We start from the raw sequence: 22,521 nt of genomic DNA on the forward strand, positions 1-22,521 counted from the left end.
ATAAGTCTTAATGCCATTCTGTCCAACATTTCATCTAACACCCATTTGTTCCAATTACTGTTTGGTCCAATTAATCGCCAGTTCGTCTATGATCATTTTATCTCATAACCAGTTGGTCTAATTTTACTTCATTTCGCCCAATTCACACTTAGTCTACTTAGACCAAAAGGTATATGGACTACATGGCTAAATGACCAACTAGCTAAAAGACAAAATGGAAATTAGACCATGTGGATAGTGGACAAACTCATGGCGGACCAAATGATAGAAGACAAGTTTATAATTGAACGAATTGGCAGTAAACCTATTTAAAATAAACAGATTTGACAGGTAAAACTTTGAACAATATCAGACAAATAGAAAGAAAAAATGAAATTTTTATTGTAAAAAGTTGTATTCATCAGACTTCCAATTTCCCCCACATCAGCGATATCATTTCGATAGACGACTCCAAATACACAAAATGGCTAGCATTGTTTTTTTCTCTCACTCCAAATCATATTTTATTTTATGAGGAAACTAAGACAATATTGATGACTCAGGAGAGATTACAAATAAAATTTACTAAGTGATCTCATTTTGTAAAAGATACAACTTTTTTTCCTTTTATGATAATTTCTTTAAAATTTTAATCATTCTTGTTTTTTCCTCTCTTACACACCTTAATTTATAATCAAGCTTTGACGCAAGTTTAATGAAATTGATAATTGATGACAAATCATGTAAAGCCTATTCTCCTCTTTCATCTCATGTAACTCTGATAATGCATAAGTGGGTAAAACTAATTTGTAGAATGAATAACAAAAGTGTGTGTGGCAGATCAGGGGCGGATCCAGGATTTTCCAAATGGGGGGGGCACATTTTCCTGAGGAAAACTTTGTCAAGCAAAAAAAAAGAAAAATAAGGGTTTTTAACAAATATAAGCACATTTCGTCCATGAAAATATTTGACAAGCAAGCAAGCAAATAAAAGTCTTCACTCTCAAAGGGGGGGGGTGCACTTCTGTTTTAATGGCATTTTTACATCACAAATTTTAATTGTGCCTTTCAATGGGGGGGGGGGGGCACCGGCTGGCGGCTCCCCTGGATTTAAACCACATATACGTAGCTGGTAAAAAATGCTCAAATGGCCGTTTGGACTCGCCATACGGCTGCCGTAGGGGAAATGTGACTGAGGTATTAAGCACTGTCTAAAGCAGTACATTGATTAACCTAGGTACATTATTTCTATTGAGCAGGTATTGTATCAAAGAGCAGATATGCAACCTTTGAGACCTGTGATTCTCTCTTTGAAATTCACTCTGCCAAAAGAATGTTTATATATCCTAATTGGTTGATGTGTGGTATGTAAAAGAAAATAGTTATAAGCATGTTACAATGGACTTGACTGGAAATTAACGTGGTGTAATTGATATATAAATACTTTTACCTCTGCCATTCTTACACCAAACAAAACATGTTCTGGGCCAAATAACACCAATGTTTGTAATAATTATTATCAATTATACAATGAACAGTCAAGATCATTTAAGGCAGACACAAATAAGGAGACGATAGTAAATAACGTTTCTAAAAACTAAAAAATACATATATTTGCCATGAAGCCATGCAAATGCACAGTGAATCATATAAAACCCACCATTTGTTCCAACATTGGCAAGAATAGTACTTTTTTCCACTTAAAAGTACTGTCAAGAATAGATACAACTTACTGACAAAATATAGTAATACTGAAATTGAGACCAGCCTCGGGGATGTATCAGAAAGCTGTTCTCAAAGTTAGGCACAATCTTACTAGACTTGATATGACAAGCCTATTAAACTGTTCTCTCATCATTTCCCATCATTTATTAACAATTTCAAGAATGTTGAAAGGGCAATGTACAGTATACATTTTGACACATATTAGATGAGCTTATTGAAATACACTTACCCTTCATTTAAAGGGGAAGTTCACCTTGAAGAAAATTTTGTTGTAAAAACAGCAGAATAATAAAAAAATATTGGTGAAGGTTTGAGGAAAATCCGTTAAAGATTAAGAAAAAAACTGGTATTATAATTTCAAATTTTGGATTTTTGATGCCATAAACGAGCAGCTGCTCCACATGTTATGTAATATAAAATACTTAAATTTCAATATTTTGATCATTTGTGATGACTTATACTGTCTTGTTTTCTTTTTATGAAAGGGTATGAAATGATTTGTTTGTTGAGTACATACTGAAGGTACAGTAAAAACCATTTTCAATTTTCTGAGAAAATGACGTTTCATTGATTTTTCTTTTACCATACGATATGTAGGAAAGCTGCTTGCATGACGTCACAAATCAAAATTAAAATTTTAATAACTTCATTATTCTTTGGAATTTTCTCAAACCCTCGCCAATTTACTTTATTTTCCTTCTGCTATTTCAAATTTTTGTCTGGGTGAACTTCCCCTTTAAGACAAGTTCACCCTGTAGTTGAACTAGGAACAAATTTTGCCTTTGGGCATAGATTTGGCAGATCACATTGCAGTCCATTGGAAGACATGCATAGCATTACAAACAGCTTTACACATCCCCCAGTCCCTGTAACTTAGTTCTTACAAATTTATCACAAGACTTATATTCAGTATTTAGCTATTGCATTAATATTGATTATTGTTATTATTGCATGGACTATTTTTATTGCTTAAAGGAGAATGAAACTCTTGGAGCAAGTTAGCTTTTGTGAAAGCAGAAAAATCAAAGAATAAGATCAACAAAACTTTGAGTAAAATAGGACTAGCAATAAAAGAGTTATGAGCATTTGAATGTCGAGATCACTAATGCTATGGAGATCCTCCCATTGGCAATGCGACCAAGATCTGTGATGTCACACACGTACAACTCTCCCATTTGGACACTGAAAATATACCCCAAAACATCTCTTTTTGCTCATTCTAATCATATGACAAACGATTCATCAATGATATAATGTTGTGAAACCTCTGTACTTGTCATCTCATAAAGAGAACACCTCACCTTGTGATAGACTCTATAAAAGTGAGAATATAAGTGAAATAAGTACTAAAGTAATGAGGGAGTTGTACGTGTGTGATATCACAGATCTTGGTCGCATTGCCGTTGGGAGGATCTACATGGCACTAGTGATCTCAATATTCGAATGCTCATAACTTTCTTATTATTCATTCAATCTTCCTCAAACTTTCAACAATATGTTTCTTTGATTTTTCTCTTTGATATGGATTCAGCTGGTTTCAAGGGTTTCATTCTCCTTTAACTAGTCTCTTTTAAGATGGTAATGCTGTTGAGTGGCCAACTTGTGAATCTAGTGGAACAAATTTTTGTGGAGCATTTGGTAACCACTAGGAAAAGGTGCTATACCAAAATACACAATGGAATGGATATGCAATCAATTGCATGATCTATTACTAAGCTTCATGTAACAGGCCCCGAGTTGCAAAAGGTCTGCAAACTGAAAACCGAGACCTTAATTTAACTCCTTACTTCTACATATAATTCTCCAAGACATGACTTCCAACATATTTGAAAAGAATGGAATGATAATCCCTGAGTAATCCGTATCCATCATTGGGATATTTAAAAAAAGATTTAAGTGTGAAGTCGCACTTAAATTTCCAATTGCATCCAGTATATAAGGCACCACCACACTGTTCAAATCATGCTATAAAGTAGGACACACAATACTGCGCATTAATCAATAAGATCGTGCATTACGTATCATGTGTGCGTCAGCATTTAAGCATGACTTTCATCACTCATGACTCTTTGTAAAACACCCCTAAATCCATTTTTAAAAAGCAATAGAACATTTTCCTTGAGAAATTTGCATTATCACATGCATCAGAATAATACAACAATGCAATAAATTGTTATGTTCATATTAAAATCTGAAAAACAGAAGCACATCATATAAACTGGCATCCCCCTTATAGACATGCAAAGAAAATAGATGTGTCATTAAGTCAAGTTGGTCCTGTGGTACATGTCATGCATAATACCTTCTCAGACACATATTTTTGGCATTCATATTTTCTTTTCAATATAAATCACATCATAAGTTCAAATACCTGTAAGATCACACAAGTTTAGATAAGTTTTACATTGTGTTATTTACACAGGAACAGCTGCATATCAATGCATTGTATGGAACAGGGTGATAACTAATACAGACTGGTATGGGGGTAAGGCACTGTGGAGTCTTCTTTTGACAATACTGAAAATGTAACACACTTTATATGATACGAATGATTCTCTTAGAGTTAGCACCACTCTTAATAGACACAACAAATTAATTTTTGTCAAAGGGTGTCACTTAATGAGATACAACAGCACCACTCTATTAATAGACACTACAGTTTTATTTTTTCCAAGGGTGTAACATAATGAGATACTATCAATCGTCATTTTGGATACATAATTAGCCATTACCTTAGTTACAGTAAATTTTAGTTGTAGAATCAATTGTATTGGGCGATGATCAAATTGTTGAGTTTGGCGAACCTAAAATGGGATGGTATTACAATGACAGTCACTGTTTTCTCAAGCAAGTGCAAAAACAAAAGATTATATGACATGTTGTGAATACTGAAATGTTTTAACCAACTTTTTCACACTCTGCTTTCTAGGGCACTAAATGAAAATGCTAGTACAAGAGAACAAAGATATGCATCACCAAAAATGTTTCAGATTGTTCACTAATTTCATGACAATTTCCAGCACAGAATGAGAAGTGTCTCATATCCTTATCTTAAAGGGGAATGAAACCTTTGGAATAAGTAGGCTTGTGTCGAAACAGAAAAATCAAAGAATAAGAACAAAGAAAGTTTGAGAAAAATCGGACAAATAATGAGAAAGTTATAAGCATTTGAATAATGCAATCACTAATGCTATGGAGATCCTCCCATTGGCAATGCGACAAGGATGAGTGATGTCACATGTGAACAACTTTCCCTTTGATGGACTATAAAATACCCTCAAAATGTCTCTTTCTGCTTTTTCTTGTGGTGATACAAACTCTTTATCCATGATGTATTCTTTAAAAATCTGTATTACATGCCCTCCTATAGAAAGAACACATGATCTACTGATAGATGTGATAAGAGGCAATTTAAGTGATATATATACTAAAGTAATGGGGAGAGTTGTTCACAAGTGACATCACACATCTTTGTCGCATTGCCAATTTGAGGATCTCCATAGCATTAGTGATCGCACATTCAAATGCTCATAACTTTCTCATTATTTGTCAGATTTTTCTCAAACTTTCGTTGATCTGTTTCTTTGATTTTTCTGTTTTCACACAAGCTATCTTGTTGCAAAAGTTTCATTTTCCTTTAACAACGTGCATTTCTACCCGAATACTACAATCTACTGGGCATTTCCATGTCACTAATCTACATTCTACAATTTTCTATACAAGACAATCAGAGAAAGCTATAAGGGCAAATCAGTTTTCCAAGGCAACAACACTACCATAAAGGCCTATCAGAAGGGCATATGTAGTAAGAGTCTGTTTCTCTCTCTCTATTGTAAGACTAAAAAACTTCTCCATAGATCCAGCCCATGGGACAGTTTAAGTCTCTTCCTCTCATATAAGACTACTCCATGAAACTAGCCAATGGGATTAAGTCTCTCCTCTTCCTGTAGTGTGGGAATGCTTCATAAAACTGTATAGTTCACAGTATTCTCTTGTGTGATCGACATGGTCCTAGTCCATGAGGTAGCTTAACGTTTACTTGTTGGACTACTAGACAAGACAGGTCCATGAAATAGCTCAAGTCTATCCTTCTTGGATAGGATAACTCCAGAGAAACAGTCCATACGATGGTTAAAGTCTCTCCTCCTCTTGTAGGACTACTCCATATAACTGGTCCATGGGATACTTGTGAGACACGACTCGTGACTAGTCCCAACTTAGAACCTTTCCTTCTTTTGGAGGATCCTTGTGGACCTAGACAATGAGTTTGCTAAAGTTCCTTCGCCTCTTGCAGAACTACTCCATTGGTCCATGTGATACCTGTAAGACAGGACTAGTGACTAGTCCCAACTTAGAACCTTTCCTTCTTTTATAGGATCCTTGTGGACCTAGACGAATTTGCCAAAGTTCCTTCACCTCCTGCAGGATTACTCCATATTCCTGGTCCATTGGAAAGATAGTGTCCCATCTCTCTTCTGAAAGGTAAGTCCGAGGAAGCGGTCCATTCCTTCGATCCTAGTAACCCAGCGGATAGTGGGCCATGGGATCTCCATACTTCTTGATCCGTTCCAGGTACCGCTTCCTGTAGACCTCCCTGTGTTGGTCCTCCACCTCCATTCCCCACATGACCTCCTCGACCTCAGAACTACTGATGGGTGAAATCTTGATCGCCTTGATGAGAGGGTCCGGGGGGTAGGACTCTACCTTACCCACGATCATCACATAAGAATCAACTGAAAGAAAACACATGATGATATTAGTGGTTATCAGTGGCTGGGCCGTCATAGCATAGACATGTACAGTGTATATGAAATCAATACTAGTTAAACCCTTTGATTATTTCTTTTTAACTTGAGAACACCTGAGCACCTAGCGACATTTTAAACAAAAGTATGTAAAACATCAACATAGGCTTTTCCTTAGATGTTGACATTAAAGGGATGGTCCAGCCTGGAAATATTTATATTCTAATACATGGAGTAGAATTCACTGAGCAAAATGCCGAAAATTTCATCAAAATCGGATAACAAATAATAAAGTTATTGAAGTTTAAAGTTTAGCCATATTTTGTGAAAACAGTTATCATGAATATTCATTAGGTGGGCTGATGATGTCACATCCCAACTTTCCGTTTTCTTATGCTATTACATAAAATCACAATTTTTTCATTATTTCATACTTGTGTGAATAATATGTCTCCCTTATAATGAAATAAATTGCAGCAATAAATATCTAATGCACTACATCAGTTGTCAATCCAATTTGTCTAGTTCTTGCAGGGAAAAATTTGAATAAACCTAATTTCATATAATAAAATACAAAAGAACAAGTGGAGATGTGACATCATCAGCCCACCTAATGAATATTCATGACGACTGATTTCACAAAATATTGCTAAACTTTAGAATTCAATAACTTTGTTATTTATTATCCGATTTTGATGAAATTTTCGGCATTTTGCTCAGTGAATTTTACTCTATTTATTAAGCTATAAATACTTTCAGCCCGGACCATCCCTTAAAAAAAAAAAAAAAACTCCTCCTAGCACGGCCACAGGTTTTCAAAACCATCTATAAACATGAATTGTAAACAAATACTACACACCATGGAAGGCTTTAGTACTAAGAATAACACATAAAGTAACTTTGGGACAATTTTAACACATCGGCAGAGCCAAGGGTGTTTTGAATCTTTCAAAGGTCACAAGTGTGTGTAATAATTTTAATGCCTGAGTGAATGATGTGTATTGCTTTCTAATAAAATGGTGATGTGGATCCTTGTTATAATAATAATAATAGGCATTTACAGAGCGCCATCTATCTAGAAATAATCTATTCTGAGGCGCATTGTTTATTATTATTATCCTGGCTTAAGCTCGAGCTGCCTTTCAGCGCTCAGTGCATTCAAGGAATTAATCCTGCCTGGTACCCATTCACCTCACCTGGGTTGAGTGCAGCACATTGTGGATAAATTTCTTGCTGAAGGAAAATACGCCATGGCTGGGATTGGGACCCACGGCCACCACGTCCCTCTGTTTCAAAGTCAGAAGACTAATCCACTGGGCCACAACGCTTAAATATGATAAAGCATCCTCATCTCATAACCACTATCGGTCAAAAGAACTAGTAATTAGTGCCAGTCAATAGCAAATGTTTGTGTTAGCTAAAATAAATGACTGGTCACATGACAGATTTCAGTGATAATTTTAGTAAGATCAATATCACAATTTCATTCAAACATGCCGCTAATAAGGAGTTATAGAAGTAACACACAAAAGTCCAGATCAACATGGGGGAAATACCCAAAATGAACATGAATGAACTCCAGAAGCATATCATTTTCCTTTGATTTTGTTTTGCATCTTATCTTTTGGATTTTCTAACACCCTAAACATGCAATACACATATCCAAACTTTAACCAGCGAAATTCCCCTTTTTTCTTACAAACTAAAAGAAAGCTGTGAGTAAGACCATCCAGTTTTCTTCATATTTTTACAAGCACCCCTCAACAAGTCGATCAATTTTATTTTCAATATTTTACTGCTGAAACTGGATACATATTCTTGGACAAATGAATAACAAACAGATTTCTCACCCGAAATAAGACCATCTTTTTGTGACCGAAGCTTCCTGACACTGCTGTAGTCTATTCTGGCTTTACCCGTCGAGTCAAAGAGAACGGCAATGTACTTTGCCTCGTCAACACTTACGAGTCTTCCCTCGAGCCAAACAAGGCCTGTAGGGGTAGGAGAACAAACACTAATTATTCATCTCTTCTGATAGTGATAGGTCAATTTATGAAGAAGATGTATCCATTCACATTTTGTTGTTTGCATTGATTCAAGGCCCTCCAGAATAAAATGATGTGCCTGAGTTCAGATGACAGAGCAAAAACCATGCCAAATTATGTCATATTTTACCCAGGGTAGCCACTTCAATTCTGAAAACTGTTCTCCCAGCGGGCCCTGCTTAACATGATGTTATTATTACCCGGCTTTAGCACGGCTACCTTGATCGGGCGCTCGAGCATTCAAGGAATTTCTTCCTACCGGGTTGTATCACACAGCTGAAATCAGTCTGTTTGGAGTTTTTAAACATTAAAAAAAATACTTTTTTACTTTCTCCTCCTATGGAGAGGCGTAATGGAGCAAGACATAGTCATGTGAAACAACTAGCAAAAGACTGAACCTCTACAGCTTTCAATATAATGCTGTATTTACTGTTTGCTTGGCCATTAAAGAAAATAATGCCAGTAGTTCAACAAGATCAAAGAATTCAAATTCTGAAATCGCTCACCAATCACAAAGATGTTCAAATTTATCTCTCAAAATTGGCATTTCTTTCAAACTTATATAAGATCACCCATAAATGCGTACTGTTTTCTGAAGAGAATGCATACTCAATTTACTAGTGTTTCCAATTTGAAGAACAAATGCTGCAAGATTTGATCTCATGTGTCATTAATATCTAACAGACTAACACAGTAGAAAATTCCTTCTCTTTTGGGGTATTTACCGTATTTTGTCATCAAAATCATCTTAAGGTCTTCAATGCCCTCCACAATGTCTTTAATTGTTGGCAGTCAATAGGAAAACAAATTTATGGAAAAACAAATTTCAATAAAAAAAAAATGAGAGAGCTTTCTCTGACCTTCAGGGTCGATGGTAGATAAGACATCTTTCTCTCCAAGCATACGAATGAATATCTTCACAGCAGCTTTGTTCAGTCTGCCTTGGGCCATCTTGGAATTCTGAAGAGATACTGATCTTCAAGGGATGAAGATCAAACAATACCTGAATAGGGAATTTAAAGATAACATATTATTAAAGTTAACATTCTAGGGGTACAGGGGGGGCACTCAAAATTATTGCTAGACACCCATCCCCCCTCAAGAATGTAGGACAGGTTTTGCCAAATAATCCAAACTGTTATGAGTTTTTGCCCCTACATGCCCCAAAGTAAATGTCCATAATTTGTTCATTAACGGTACGACTCAAGTCAAAGTGTATCGCATTAATCTTATCAAACACATTGCTAGAAATATGAAAAGAAAATCGCTAAAATTATTTTCAGTCACACCACCCCTTCCTTTACTTCACATTAAAACCAAAGTCCACTCAAACAAAATGTTTGGACTTTGGAAATCAGAGAAGAAAAATATAACTCTATCATGTCTCCTATTGCTGAGAATTTCATTATCGTTTGATGTACAACATGGCATTGCAAAGTTTCATAATGTTTTTTTAAGAACCAGGAGAAAAATTTGACAATGATGATGGTTATGGCCCTATCTTTGCTTTAAAATTTTGTTACGAAAATATACTGCGAAATCACTGGGCCAATCACCGTGCCATCCAGATAATTGGAATGAAAAATGAAAGTGAAACAACATTCGATCATGTCGAATGCAATTGTCTGGTTGAATCGGCCAACACTACAACTGCTTTCCATCATGGCAATGCCATGGCAGTGTGTAAGTTATTATTCATCAAAATTGCTTATAACAACTTACAGTTACACTGCCACATTTGATTTCTCATGTCATGATGATGCGGGTCACGGTGACAGACAATTCGATTCCTAGTATTTTTAGTAAAACTAAAATCGCTAAATTCAGATCTAACAAACATGACAAAGTTAGACAATTTCATTATTTTATGTAGGCCCTATGTGTTTTATTTTACAAGTTACATGAGTTAACTTAAGAATTGTTTCAACCAGGATAATTTACAATCTGCCAGCGGGAATTATTTTTCCCAGACTGTGTGGACAAACTTTTCAAAGTTGAACTGCTTTAAAATGCCATGATGAAGACGCCACGTGCGTGGTATGACTAGACGCATGTTGGTTGAAGAAAACACGGCACCGCACCGACTGGCCAGACTTCCCGGGAGCTCCTCCGGGGCTTGGCGGGGCCCGGGGCGAGCCACAGCGAAGCTCCCTGGAATTGAACGTCTACTGACAAGCCGCCAGCCGTAGGAAAAATGTTTCATTTTGGTTCATTGACATGTTCATTTTGGTTACTTACAGGTAGGTACTAGTATGTCACTATATGTGTTGAATTACTGCTACTTTATCGGGTGGAGGTCAGGTCCCCTCGTCGCATTCGATCCCGAGCCCATCGCGACGTCGAAATTCAGCGCTATACCAGCTTAGTCTACGTCTGCAGCCATTGTACGGTAGTAGTACCGGTACAGACACTCGTTTTTTGGCAATTCGCATAGTGCATAATGTAGAGTCTGAGATAGTGAGACTAGATTCACTGTGGCTGTCTCTACCAATTTGATAGGCAGAAAGTTTGGAGTCTAGTCATGGGCGGAAATCCCAGGGGGGACAGGGGGGACGTGTCCCCCCTACTCAAAATAGTAGGGGGGACACAATATCAAATGTCCCCCCTACTATTTGTGGTCTTTTATGATGGTAAGAAATACATCATTCAAAATCGAAATAAAACATTTATTTTCGTCGAAATTACCTTAAATTTGGGGGTGATAACCCTTTTTTTTTTTGCTTGTCAAATTTCCAGCCCCATGTCCCCCCTACCTTTTGGGAGATTTCCACCCCTGAGTCTAGTCTTTACTCTAGACATGGTATAATTGTCAAATACGAGTCTGTGGTGGCAGACTAAAATTATCCCTTTTATTCTCGACCATAATAGAGTTAAATACGTATTTATATAACTCTATGTTCCCGACCCACCGACTCTTCGCCACGTACCCCTCCTCACGATGACAAGCACGTCCCCGGCCCGCAGCCGGCCGCTACACCGCCCCTCCTCCTCCCCACCTCTGCCTTTCTTCCTCTTGCTCTCTCTCCTAAATGAGCTCTTATTGATTGTCACTACCAATTTTTAAAAATAAATTAATAATATGACATCTTTTATTGACCAAGGTTCATTGAATTTTTGCGGTTTTAATATATATATGGGCCTAAATGAAAATTTCCACGTCGATCTGTTCTTGTGTCTGCTCGGCTATGCCAAGTTTTAAAAGTCAAAGTACGGTACAGACAAAAAAAAGAGTGTAAATAAAAATTTCCTAAGGGAGGCAAGAAAAGAGGTCTTTCACGGATAGGCTCCAATGGCAGACCAAATTTAAGTGCTGAAATAGGTTTGACTTTAGTATAATTATATCATCCAATCAATGCAATTAATAAAACTTACCAATGTGGGGGGGGGGGGAAGTTACAATTTTGAATAATTAAACCCCGATTTGTTGTCCCTTTTGTTTTTGTATGAAACCATTTCCCAGGACAAAAGCCACTTTCCCTGAATTAAAACAAAATAATCTGTCTGTGCATTTTGATTATCGATGCTATCATGATTTCCATCTGTTTGAAAAAAATATGAATTTTGAAATCAAGAATCTTAATCCCCGGGTCTTAATCGCCCCAATCCTGGAGCTATTTTCCCTTACAACTACACATTTCAAAATTAAATAAAGATTTCAACATTTAAGCATTTCTGCGATACTAAGCTTATACACATTCACCCAACTTAAAGGTAAATTCCAGTTTTGGGAACGATCTCAAAATGACTTTACAGAATTTAATATAATTATCACCAAAGTGTCTGTTTGTATGAATAAAAAATATGTGCCAAAGGATTCTGGAAGAAATTGTGTAATTGCTGAGAAATAAGCAAAATAAGCGCAGATTCGGTCACTTCCGTCGGGTCTTTATTCCAGCAATAAAAATACACTGTCCCACGTGTGCCTATCTGTGTTGGCGATCTTCAGTGTGATCGTTTTTTAGCTAGATATTAGGATTTCACAAAGTTCAGTTTATGTAACTGTACCAGATCTAGATCCACGATGATATATCAATACTTTACCTTGGTTTTACAGACTTTCTCACGAAATCAGTGTTTTACTGCAACTACGTTCATTTAGCTTTAATTTTTCCCCTTTCTCCCTCTTCCTATATACATCTTTTATCTATCTCTCAGTCACTCCCCCCTCTCCTTCTCTTTGATCATGCTCCCCCCCTCTCTCTCTCTATTATCTTGACTCTTTCTTGATAACTTCTTTCTTTACTATTAAAAAATCATTTGATAAGGTAAAATATGATTTGTCACTTTAACGTCCACATCTACAAGGATCACAATGACACATCAAATAAAGAAATAAATAAATGAACTGCTTACATATAATCTATACAAACACATTACATATATTCTTTATTTCATACAATATATACACTTTAGCTAGAACACCTATGTACAACACAATGTGATCAATTTGAAGAGAACAAAATCTATAGAAATTACCAACATGTATTTGGAACAGTAACCCTAGTACTAAGTATTATGTTTGTATAAAAGAGAATAAAAAATCAAACAAAGGTCATTTCAAATGAACATTAAATTGTTTAGAATGTTCCAGGTCCATGGTTACATACAAGGAGCAATGAAACTTGAAAAAAAAATCTAACATGCATATATTCAAACCATGGATTTGGGGGGAAGTTTATAAAATACATGCCAGAAACTTCTTGTTTAAACCCAATATTCAAACTAAAAAACAAAGTGGTTTACCGTCTTCATGATAAACTCAAAATGATGTCAATGTACTGGACCAAAACAGATCAAGGGGTTACTTGGGGAACATACCCTCTTCCACCTTTTCATCCCAAATTGTCTTATGCCTGCTCTTTCTTAGAGTACCTCCTTCGATCTTTTTGTGTGAATACCTTTTTTTTTCTCATATTTCTTTTTTACACAGCTGCATCCTTTTTTGGAACAAAATACTTTTTCATCAGAAAATCTTGAAGAAATTTACACAATGCCTCCCCCCCAAAAAAAAAAAATTATGTCCTGACCTAGCTAGGGAGCATTTCATGAAAGGACTTGTCAGACGTTTTATCTGACTAGTCTCATTTTATCCGACAGTTACCATAGTAGCAGTACTTCTCAGCCACTCAGAATCAAGGAAAGATGTCAGATGTGACTTTTTGGACAAAATGTTGATGAAACGGTTCCCAGGATCAACTCCATGCGACAATATTTTCTCAGTGATTAAATCAGTAGGCCTACTAGCACAGTTACAAAGATTCAATAAGAATATCTTTATGAAGTCTAGACTCAAGATCATAAATTAAAGTAGTAATAAAGACTATCAATGTTTCAGAGACTTACTTTGAAAAAACTCAATTCCTTTGCTATTTTCTAAAATCCACTCCATTCAATTTGAGGATTTACATAAACAAGTGGTCTTTGACATAACTCGAGGAATAATCATCTACAAAAAATCTTCCTATAAATTCATTATTTTGTATCCATAAGTGTCTCAAAGCTACACTTTATAGTCACATAGTAGCATTGACTTGAGGTTTTATCCAGATCACTGGCGGATCCAGGGGGGCACAGCCGGCCCATGCCCCCCCCCCCCCCTTTGAGAGGCACAATCAAAATTTGTAATGTAAAAATGCTGTTAAAACAGAAGTGTGCCCTCCCCCTTTTGAAAGTGAAGACCTTTATTTTCTTTTGCTTGTCAATTTTTTCCTCGACGAAAAACCCTTAATTTTTGGTTAAAACCCTTTCTTTTCTTTTTTTCTTGTCAAATTTTTCCTCAGGAAAATGAGCCCCCCCCCCCCTCTAGCTTGAAAAATCCTGGATCCGCCCCTGATCCAGATGATAGTCGAACAAGGATGATTCATTTTCAAGGATACTATTTATGATGCTGTCCTTCTCATTCGTCTTCTACAATCCAGGACATTCATCAATTGAGTACTTGAGTTATACAGACAAATTTGATGTGAAGCTTGGCAACATATTGAACAATATGATATTTCCATAAGTATGTATAAAGTCAAGCCTGTTTATAAAGACCACCTGAGGTAGCCATACCATACACAAAAGCTCTGCAGCAGACAGGAATAACCGTCGTTTCTGGGGATTTATTTAACAATTTCTGACATTTTACTATAATCCCCATTGAGTGGAGCCAACGCAGTTCAGCGGAACAACCAAAACAGAGACTGAAGCTTTTGGTCTAGGCATATGGTTGTCATAATCCAAGGCAGACAAAAGAATGTGAAAAATGATTCTAGGGAAACCAACATGTGGTCTTTATAAACAGGTGGACCTTAACCCGAACTAGGCCGGGCTTTTTTGGCTGTTCTGTGGCTGGGGGGGGGGGGGGGGTTGATTCACCCCCCCCCCCTGAGATCTCGGCCGCTGATCGTGCGAGCGCCGCAAAAATTTTGTAATCTACAAGGCTGTATGGTAAAATTTTCCAAAATAATGAGATTTGATTTTATTTGAATTAATTATGCTAATTTATGCATAAATCATACTTTTTGCTCTAATTCACTAAATAAAGCTCCTAGAATGCTAATTTTTGGTAAAGATATTCTTTGTAGCATTCTTAACAATCGCAATTGAAAAAAACTTTGGTTTGGAAATCAATTTCTTATGTATTTTATTGTTTTATGAATTTCTTATGTATTTCTTTGTTTTTCAACCTTTTGTTTTTCTTTGTTTTTTCACCAGATTTATTGCATAACCTTTTTTAAGGAAAATTATGCTAAAATCAATTGATTTCAGCTGTTTAAAGTAAAAATAATCATATCTTTATGAATAAGATGAGAAAACTCAATTTGCATTGACTTTGTACACAAAATCACGTTTTGGAACAATTTTTGGTCTGACATGCACTTATAAAATGTTGCGTAATTTCAGAACCGCGTACCCGGGCGTCGTAAATTTGGTCTCAAAAGATGCGCGAGACTTACAAGTATAAACTCTGCGAGTGGCGCGGTCAAAAAATTTCGTGCGGCGGAATGATTGCAGAAAATGTTGAGGGAGGGTTGATTCAACCCCCCCTGGCCTGTTTAGGGTTAAGGTATTCCTGGGCCCAGTCTTACAAAGAGTTACGATTGATCCAATCAATTGTAACTATGGAAATCCATCAGAGTCATAATTTTTTCTACAGAAAATTTGCACAATGTCGCTTGTAAACAAAGAGAAGCACAGTGAATTTTCAAGAAAACAATAAATGCATGAATATACATCATAGTTTGAAATTATTTTGAACAAACATGCATAATAGATGTTGACGTTGCTGGCCGTCCATAGTTGTGATTCATCAGATCAATCTCAACTCTTTGTTAGACGGGGCCCAGTTTTGTATAAGAATTCTTATAGTGATAAATGGTAATGTCACCCTCTCTCTGAGAGACATGATGGTCTCACATCATTTTCCTCGTGTCTGAAGGAGCTTGTAGTATTCGAAACAGTCAATTTATTCCCTGGATGCCATGCCGTTCACACAAACTTTATTTACAAAGACAAAGTGGTCATACCCAGACTTAATAACGAACTTGAGGTGCCTTGCACTTGAATTCTCCCCCTGAAAGAGAAATGATGGATAAATAAATGGTGGTTAATTGACTTAAATTTTCCTTTTGCTGCTATAATTGATGCTAATTTGATCTTGCTTTATGATGAATATCTTTACTGATTTATTTATTACTCTTTATTTTCAAATATGAAAACACGTAATTTGATATCATTAAACATGTGTTTTTATAAGTGTTGAATGACAAATGTATAATATTGAATAAATGTAGGAATAAATACATTCATATATTAAATTATTCAATAGATAAATAAATTAATAATATGAATCAATAAAAAATGAATAAATAAATTGATCAATCAATCAACAATAAGATAAAAGGATATATAAATAATTAATAATAAATAATAAATGTTATTGACTGAGAAACACTCAGATCTTGTACTTTGCAACTTAAGAAGAGAACAAAAACTTGTGTACATGAAAATCAGAACACTTTATCAACACAATAAAAATCAGACAATAATTGTTTAAAGTCACTTTGAGAAATTCCACTCACAGGAAATTCCTCTGTTTGTAATGAAGCATCGGATGGACCCAAATCTTTTTCACAAAACTGCTCAAAGTTGACAGGTTCATTCTCCACACTGCGTTCTATGGCTAAACCTTTCACTGTGAATCAAGAAAAGAGAAGAGAGTTACTACACACTTTTTCACATAGTACATTTTCTAATCAGTGCATGCAGGTAGCTGCAATAGTCTATAAACTCAACATCCTTCATTTTATTCCTAGTTATAGATGGCAACTCTGAAAGTATTGTAACTACCACAGAAAACTTGATTGGGATTGGCTGCTGAGCCGTTACACTGGTAATTACCAAAACGACAAAAGTCCCCATACTTTTATGAACGTGGCCACAGCCAAGTCTTTCTTTTAATTCAATATGCATACATGTGGTAGATAATATTCAAAAACATGATTCAATATTTAGCAAGGCATATGGACAGAAAAGAAAAAGATCACATCTTAAAGTTTGGCTCTTATGCTTTATCTAAAAAAGAATCATTAGTAATACAAACAAGCTCTTGTGTTTGTACCATGGCTTCCTTGTTGGTACATCAGAGCATTTTCGCAAGCACTTCACAGACACTTTCTATGACACAGAGAATCTTTTACCAAGAGCCATTCATAACAAAGCAGTCTTTGTCGAAAATCGGTGTATCAAAACAGCAGTGTTGTCCTGGACTCTGAACAAACGACATACTTGCAATATTTTGTCCGGTCCGTAATCTTTAAGAAGATGTGCTGTCCTGGTCCAACAACTTTCGACAATGACCTCTAATCTGTCCTTTATGATTTGACAGGAAGTTTCAATAGATTTTAAACATTGCAGAAAGTGCAGAAAGCGTCTGCAAAATGAATGTTAAAATGTGCTATTACGTCAGGAGGCGGTGCTGCACCAGCCCGAGTTTGCTCAATCTCGAGATTTTAGCCCGATCGGCCCTCTTCGCGATTAATCTCGAGATTCAAGAAACCCCGTCTCCACCATCGCAAGAAGAGTGATTCCTGCCTTAGCGAGGCATCGATGGATTATGGTCTGACGCCGTGAATAAATAATCCCGAGTGCATCTGAACCTGCGAATTAGCGGGATAATTGTAAAATAGCGCGCTATTTTGCACATATTCCCAAGTTGACTTGGGATTGCAATCTCGAGATTAATCCTGCGAACTAGCACGATAATTGCGTCTCCATTACAAATAATCTCGAGATTGTTCAGATCGGGATAATTTGCCGGATCAGAAATAGCACGCTAATTTGAAAACTCGGGCTGGTGCAGACGGCCCTAGGGAGTGTGCAATGCAACCTACCCTGATAACAGTTGATTTTAATCTGTTCCAGTGACATCAAAGACGTAAATGAGATGATGAACTCCTGTGGGAACAATCCCGTGGTGGCCCAGAATGTCTCTGATTTGCTGGAGAAATAGGTAAAACACAGGGAAAAAAGCTCTCACATTATAGCACTGAAAAGTAAAAAACACATGAGTAGACTACCCATACATCTAGCAATGTCAACCTATAATTACCATTAACTTTTCATTCTATGGTAGAATACTTGAAAGTCAAATCAAAGTCAAGTGTTAAAGCTCTATTCTGCACAACAATTACCTGGCAATGGAGGATTATCTTTTGTTACTGGGGTACTCTGTACTGGGGTACTCTGACAATTCTCAGCACCCCAGTAACAAAACAATAATTACCTAGCCATGATGATATTTTTAAATATTTTTACATACACTTTTTCATCACAGAGCCTTGAAATGGTTGCCATATATGCATAAGCGAGACTTGTCAACAAGGATGGCTTTCCCTAGGAAATCCATAATTAGAGGGTGAAATCGGTTTGTTTCTCTTGATTTTATTTAATAATAGTTATTTATAATCAAGTTTCAAATTTTATTATTTGTTAAATAATAATTTTCATCTATAAATTGTTCTTTGAAACGGCATTTTGTAACATCGCTTATCGAAGCTACGTCATAACGAAGCGGTTCAAGGGTGAAGCCTATTGTATTTTTGGTGTTTACAAATGGATCGAGGGATCTACACAAGATCGGTCTGGTAAGAAACCTCTCCTTTTTCGTATTTATACTAAAATATTTTTAATCCCTTCATGTACGCATTAGGTGTATGAAGGTTCATAGATGAATAAAATCAAGAGAAACAAACTGATTTCACCCTCTAATTATGGATTTCCTAGGGAAATCCATCCTTGTTGACAAGTCTCGCTTATGCATATATGGCAACCATTTCAAGGCTCCCTGATGAAAAAGTATATAAAAATAATTATCATCACGGAGTCCTCAAGGCTAATAATTACCCATGGCCAGGTCTCTAATGCTGCACTGCTGTAACAGCACAAGCTTGGAACGGAATCCTGGGGATTGTTTCAGGAAATGGTCTTGGTAGAACCGTTCTACGTAGAACGAGATATCACTCAACTGTTTCACAAAGCCGATTTGGGCGATACGAAGAATGGTCCTTGGAAAGACACCTCCAGACATGTCCTACGTAGGCATGATCTTCTTTGCACACCGCCCGCCACCGTCAGCATTGATAGAAAATGCGTGACATATCAACATTTAACATTTTTTGGGGTCGTTTGATTGCACTCTGATGCATTTTATCAGGGATGGCGCCAAGTTATTTTTTAGATGGGGGCTGTTATTTCAACTGCTACGGGTAATAAATAATTGTTTTTAATATGTTTTCTTTTATTTTCTCACAGTCACAATTCTCCCTCTTTTCCCCCACCCCTTTTCCAGATTTTTTTCAACCCATCCCAATCCCAATTTTTGGACTGGTGCCTCAGAGTCTGAGGCGCCGGTCCAAAAATTGGGATTGTCCCAGAAAATAAGGATATCATCATAAACCAAGACAAATCATGTCTTGATGAATTGAGACTATCCTTGTTTATGGGGACAGGTTAATACCACTGCAGGACATAGAGACGGCAATTACGAGGCTTGAGAGTGCTAAAAATAGATTCAGTGACCTCAATTTCCCCCAGTTCACCGTCTATTTTTCACAACTTGCAATAATCTTGTTATGAAACCTGATATTATGTTGACATCGACTAGCGCACTGTTTGAATTCAATGGCGGCTAGGCTGGTGGCTAGGCCCTAGGCTAGGGCTAATGTTAGGCAGTTAGGCATTGCATTCATTACCATTTAAGCTTGTATAAGTCTACAGCAATATACTACAACTTGTTTTAGTTACTCTCCAATTACCTCCAGGCTACCCCCCCCCCATCCTGTTTGTGCCTCCACCATGTCCACCCCTCCAACGTAACATGTAGTAGCGTTAGAGGTCAAACGTTACTTGGTAGAACCACTATTGTACAGTCACATATTGTATTACCGGACAGTATCATGATTCCGGACGCGCATATTACTACGTACGAAAACAATTTTGTACCGTAAGACTTCCGCAGTTTAATTTCACAGAGCAATACATAGAACAAGATTGCAAAAACAAGGCAAAAAATCCAACTTTTAGTTTACCTTATTTATCTCTAAAATGACAGAAAATGCTTAAAATATCATATAACATAGTTTTGCAATAACAATTGATATATTTTCTGACAGAAATAAGGCCTGATTTGCCGAATTTCTTTCTCGTCCGCTCCTTTGATCGAATGTTGAGGTGCGGTGTATTGTGGGTGATCGTCGACGGCTAGTTCTCAAGGTACCCGTGCGCAAGGTTTACCGTGACTAGAGCTTTATTTTAGTCGACGATCGGCAGCGCATCGATAGAACTTGATGAGCATCACGATATACAAACGAGCATAATATTGGAAAGTGCCCTGGAATATGCAGTTAAAAAGAAAACATAAAATTAGTTAGCAACACAAATTATATTTCCAACATCTGCTCAGATTCGATATAAAAAAAAGCAAACAAATTTACTCATGATATGATATATTAAGAACAAAATCACACCAATTCTTCTTTACATCATTATAACAAAGAATATATTCTTAACCCGCCCGGCGCACGTCTGGAATCATGATGTAATTTGTCACGCACGAAAATATTTGTTTTTCGTGGCCGTGGAGGGGTAGGCCTATGCGAATGCGGCCTGCGGCAAGTGCGATGCAAAGAAAATGGTAGGCCTAGGTAAATATTAAATAATTTCATCATATTCATAATTTTCATAATATTTGGCACAGCAAGTGCGAAATTTTCTTCATTGCATTTCCTCTAGTTGTCATTTTTAAAGCACTGAAATAAAAAATTAAAGGTGTCCGGCAATACTCTTTTTTTTAGTTGAACTTGTAGTTCAGTGGGTAAAACTGACACGGTATTGGACACCTGGGACTAAGTATAGAATAAAATGAATAGTGCAAGCCCAATCAGGGCTATCTTACCCATCAATTATATTCTCGGGAGGAAAATTTTCATCACTTGACGTTGAAATAGGCACTTGAGCCCCTGCTTCTGCTAGCGCTACGTCAAACATGATGACCGTGATGATTTACCGAAATTTATCAGGTGTTTTTATTTAATCCCAGAAAATATGCGTCACCCGTAACCACGGTGTTTGAGCACGAGATGGCGTTCTTCCACTTCACTTTTAGTGCAGTGAAGTGAGATATTTTGAAGTTAATAGAGGAGTAAGGCAGGGAGATCCACTCTCTCCACATTTATTTATCATAGCGATTGAACTATTAGCTCATTATATCAGGAGAGATGATGAAAGTAAAGGGATAGGATTTGGGAAACGGGAAATAAAAGAAGTTCTGTATGCAGATGACATTACATTGTTTCTAAAAGATATGGATTCGATCCATAGAGTAAAAAAAATTTAAGTGGATTGAAGATTAATAAAACAAACTTTTTTGTGGTTGGGAGAAGAAAGAGATAGACCTAGTTTACCACTTTTTGGACATTGGTTACAACATATTAAAATCTTAGGGGTATATTTCGCACGGGATTCTAAAGTCAAAGATGATTTTGAACTATAAGGAAATCTTGAGTAAAATTAAAAGACTTATTGGTTGGTGGAAGCAAGAGATCTTACAATATTATGGTAAAATAAAACTTTTGAATGTGTATGCATTTTCAAAATTAAACTATGTTTCTTTCCTGATGATAGTCCCAAAAGACGTTTTTAAGGAAATAGAAAAAAAAATTCAGTTTTATTTGGGGAGGACACCAAGTCTGCCAAGACATTTTATAGGATCTTCAGTAAAAAGATTGTTAGTTTCACCGTTGTTTATATTCATTTTCATAAGATTTGATTTAGTCCAATTGATTTTTGGCCCAGCATATTTTCCAAACGTCTCGACTTCTTTCATTATCTTTGTAATGCATTGTGTGTGATGCAGGTTATGCGGAGTCTTATATACGTACGTGTTTTCCGTTGAGAAAAAAGAGGCGGTTTCAAACCGCCTCGATCACAAGAATCCCCGTTAAATTACGAGAACATTTTTAGGCTAAAAAATACCCATTAATTATTCCTGCATTCACATCGCCCCGAAACATACCCTTCGGGATAAATTCCTAAAGTTAGGAGCATGCGCGCGCAGCGGCAGTATGGTCTAATAAGCAGGCAAGGCGCGAGATTCAAAACCACTAGCCCAGCAGCCACCCACAGCGCCCGCGCCCAACGACACGCTGGGCTAAAAGTTCCCGTAAATTGCTTTCACATTGTCAGTACGCAATTTAGACTGAAATAATAGGGCATTTAGTTCCACCATCTTTATTCGCAAATTTTCAAGATATTTTTTTCGCAATGCGAACGTCAGTAGCTGACTAGAATGTCCCGGTTTTAGGTCGCAAACAAAAATAAGCTCACGCTTCGCGCTCGTAACAATTGTATATTGAAATCCCTTGAGATACATTTCTTGTAGGCCTACTTTAATCTGAAATGGGCTTAGCACTGTATGCCAGTTGTCAAGAGAGATTTTTCTATCACGAGACACTGCAAACAGTCATTGACAGGTCAGTGTAATCA

General features: G+C 36.7%; 2 protein-coding genes across 2 annotated transcripts; both read right to left on the minus strand.

Moving 5' to 3' along the window:
• Positions 1-1,565: 1,565 nt before the first annotated feature.
• Positions 1,566-10,870, minus strand: LOC129271416 (recQ-mediated genome instability protein 2-like). The gene is made up of 4 exons (XM_064106533.1): positions 10,732-10,870; positions 9,354-9,496; positions 8,299-8,439; positions 1,566-6,436 (listed from the first exon to the last, which is right to left on the minus strand). Exons 2-4 carry the CDS (start codon positions 9,442-9,444, stop codon positions 6,219-6,221), a joined length of 450 nt encoding a protein of 149 aa, XP_063962603.1. The 5' UTR covers positions 9,445-9,496; positions 10,732-10,870; the 3' UTR covers positions 1,566-6,218.
• A 1,979-nt stretch (positions 10,871-12,849) lies between these two features.
• Positions 12,850-21,226, minus strand: LOC129271414 (intraflagellar transport protein 25 homolog). Its single transcript, XM_054908775.2, has 4 exons — positions 20,933-21,226; positions 17,871-17,977; positions 16,560-16,672; positions 12,850-16,051 (listed from the first exon to the last, which is right to left on the minus strand). Exons 1-4 carry the CDS (start codon positions 21,022-21,024, stop codon positions 15,944-15,946), a joined length of 420 nt encoding a protein of 139 aa, XP_054764750.1. The 5' UTR covers positions 21,025-21,226; the 3' UTR covers positions 12,850-15,943.
• Between the last annotated feature and the right edge of the window lie 1,295 nt (positions 21,227-22,521).

This window comes from Lytechinus pictus, chromosome 11 (genome assembly GCF_037042905.1).
Source record: "Lytechinus pictus isolate F3 Inbred chromosome 11, Lp3.0, whole genome shotgun sequence".
Taxonomy (NCBI): Eukaryota; Metazoa; Echinodermata; class Echinoidea; order Temnopleuroida; family Toxopneustidae; genus Lytechinus; species Lytechinus pictus.